This window comes from Daktulosphaira vitifoliae, unplaced genomic scaffold, assembly GCF_025091365.1.
Source record: "Daktulosphaira vitifoliae isolate Bord-2020 unplaced genomic scaffold, ASM2509136v1 Scaffold_598, whole genome shotgun sequence".
Classification (NCBI taxonomy): Eukaryota; Metazoa; Arthropoda; class Insecta; order Hemiptera; family Phylloxeridae; genus Daktulosphaira; species Daktulosphaira vitifoliae.
Window position 1 is genome coordinate 4,107 of NW_026100161.1, and position 2,787 is coordinate 6,893.

Sequence of the window (2,787 nt, forward strand, 5' to 3'; positions counted from 1 at the left end):
AAGTCGTTACTGCGCCTGGGAACTAATATTTTTACGCTTATTCTGATATATTAGTTATAACAAAAATATTTTTTTAAGACATATATATTATATATTATATAAAATTAACACTTATATTATATGTTGAGGATTATAATTTCAAATAATTTTGTTAACCTTAACTTTTATTGTTCTCTAAATACTATTAAAATTCAAAAATCGCAACCCCTTCGAAAATAGAAATTTTCAAAAACTCTTTCGATTATTACATAATATATTTATTGACTACTAAGATGATTCATAAAAAACTTACAGTATTTTAATTTTGTGACAATTAAAAATGATATAGTAAAAAATGTTAATTTTTCAACTTTAATAGCAATTAATACATAACCAATTACATTGAATAGGATTTTATTTTATTATACGTTTATTAATATTATATGAGTTAGTATTAACTTAAATGATTCTATTTAAAAACTTGTCAGTTTTTTTTTATAGGAAAATATCTATAAAATGTAAACGTTATTATTAGATCTAAATAGAATACAATAAATATCGCTAGTTGTTAATAGTTTGGTGTTTCACGTAATCTTCCGTGCAGTACTTGTCATTAGTTGATCAGCTCTCGTAGGCGTCTGATGTCAATGTGAGTATAGTAGTAACATTTTTTGTTTGCAATTGTTATTTTCAATTCTCTTATTATAGTATATTGAAATTTACTATGATTGATTTTTTAAGGCTGTTAATCGGAATAAAACTTGACTAAATATTCTTTTTTTTTTCTTGTTCTACTAGTGTTCTTGTTTTTTAGTGTTCTGTACTTATTTTTTGTAATATTTCATATCATTAAAATATTTAATGCACAATTTTATGTAATGTATATAATTTTTCTAATTTTTTGGGAGGTTAAATTATTGGGGAACTAAGGCCTCCTAGCCTTCCACCTTTCGTCAATGATGTTATATCTTTATTGTTACGACTATTTTATTTGGATGAAATATGGGCGTCATAAAAATATTTTTGGTAGTACTGAATTTAATATTTTGATGTAACTATTTATACAATTTTCTAAATTTTTGGGGATGAAAATATAAAACTGTTGCCGCTGAAGACCGGTAGTTGTGCTACTGACTTTTTTTTCATTGTGTGGCTTATGCTATTAATTTCAATTTTTTTTCCAGATGTCATTCACATTTTATGTCTATGCAAATGAAAAAATTCTTCCTAATAGCGTGGAAGGAAATCCTCCACTTGTTGTGAGGGGAAGCAATGAAACAGGACGTGGTGGAAGTAATGAAACAGGACGTGGTGGAAGAGGACGTGGTGGAAGAGGACGTGGAGGAAGAGGACGTGGTGTAAGTGGACGTGGTGTAAGTGGACGTGATGGAAGAGAAAAAAAATTTGGAGGGTGTAAGTAAAATTAAGATTTTATTTATGAATATTTAAATTATTAAAAATTAAAAATATAAGTTAAATTATTAGTGAGGTTTCTTTGTTCTTTTTTTTGTTTTTTCTGTCATATCCAGAGATTGGATTATGACAGAAAAACCAAAATATATATGAAATGATTCTTTTAATGCTAGACACTCGATTTATCCTAATATATAAAAAATATTAAATTTTTTTTTCTTTTCTTTTAGTTGCATACTTTTTTCAGTTTTGTAATTTTAAACTAATAATTTATAAAACTATTGTTTTACAGCTTGTAACTTTTGCCAATTAAAAGGCCACAAGGCGGCAAATTGTTCTGCTAAAGGTAAATATCTTCTATGATAATACTGATACGACCACATATATGTGATCATATTCCATAACATTATTGTATCGCCGACTAAGCTTATAACGTTGACACAGTGATACACGTATTACTACAGGGGGGCGGACTGCACATATAAACACTTTTGGAATTCACGGCCACTGTGTCATAATACTAATGTTCCAAACGTCAGTTGACTTTTTAACATTGAAACCATTTCTCTATTGATTTATATTTAACTTATATTAGCTACCATCGAAATAGTGTGTGGGTTGCCGTCAGCTCCTGTTATATTATTATCATCTCTAGATGTTGTATTGTAGATTTAATAAATACTTATATCGTTGCTAATCTAGAGTATTATATATATATTTCTAGTGTGACCCTTGATAGTTAGTTTAAAGGGAATGTAAATTAAATAGGAAACCTCGGTACCTACGGTAGATATAGCCTAGCCAGCTAGCCTCGTTGGTCGGCAGAATACTGTTAAGAGGCATTTAGGCTCAACCCCTTAATAGCAATGTAACAATACCTTTTACTTTTTCACATTTTTTTGTGCTACATTAATTAGGAATTAAGATTAGATTAGTTTTTTTTTTTCAAAAATTACACATTTCTCATTCAATAAATCCAACAATATTGACTTATGTCATTTTTTTTTAATAAACATATTGCTTTAAGTAGTTTTTAAATATTGATCTAAACAAAATTTGTTAAAATAGTTTTTTGATTAAATTCATGATAAATTAAATTTCATTATTTTTTATGTTTTAACAAAGTTAAATGTTTAGATATTAATCCATTGCAATATATGAACATAATACCACAATAATAAAAAATTATAGTTTTAGGGTAAAGTGAAGATAATGTAAATGTAAATGAATANTAAGGTAAAAAGTGAAGATAATGTAAATGTAAATGAATAGGGTATTTGTAAATTCATTTTTTCTCTTAAAATATTTAGCAGGTTTAATTTTAAATTGAAAAGTTCTTGTCCTTATGTGTTTATCATATTGAATGTAAGTTTGAAATTAAAACTTCAATTGTTT

General features: G+C 26.7%; 1 protein-coding gene across 1 annotated transcript; it reads left to right on the plus strand.

The window, feature by feature from the left end:
• Positions 1-641: 641 nt before the first annotated feature.
• LOC126909575 (rRNA 2'-O-methyltransferase fibrillarin-like) lies at positions 642-1,738 on the plus strand (the record flags this gene model as incomplete). The annotated part of the gene is made up of 2 exons (XM_050692011.1): positions 642-1,392; positions 1,685-1,738. Coding segments are annotated over exons 1-2 (283 nt in total), but the record flags the coding sequence as incomplete, so codon positions are not given.
• Positions 1,739-2,787: the final 1,049 nt, after the last annotated feature.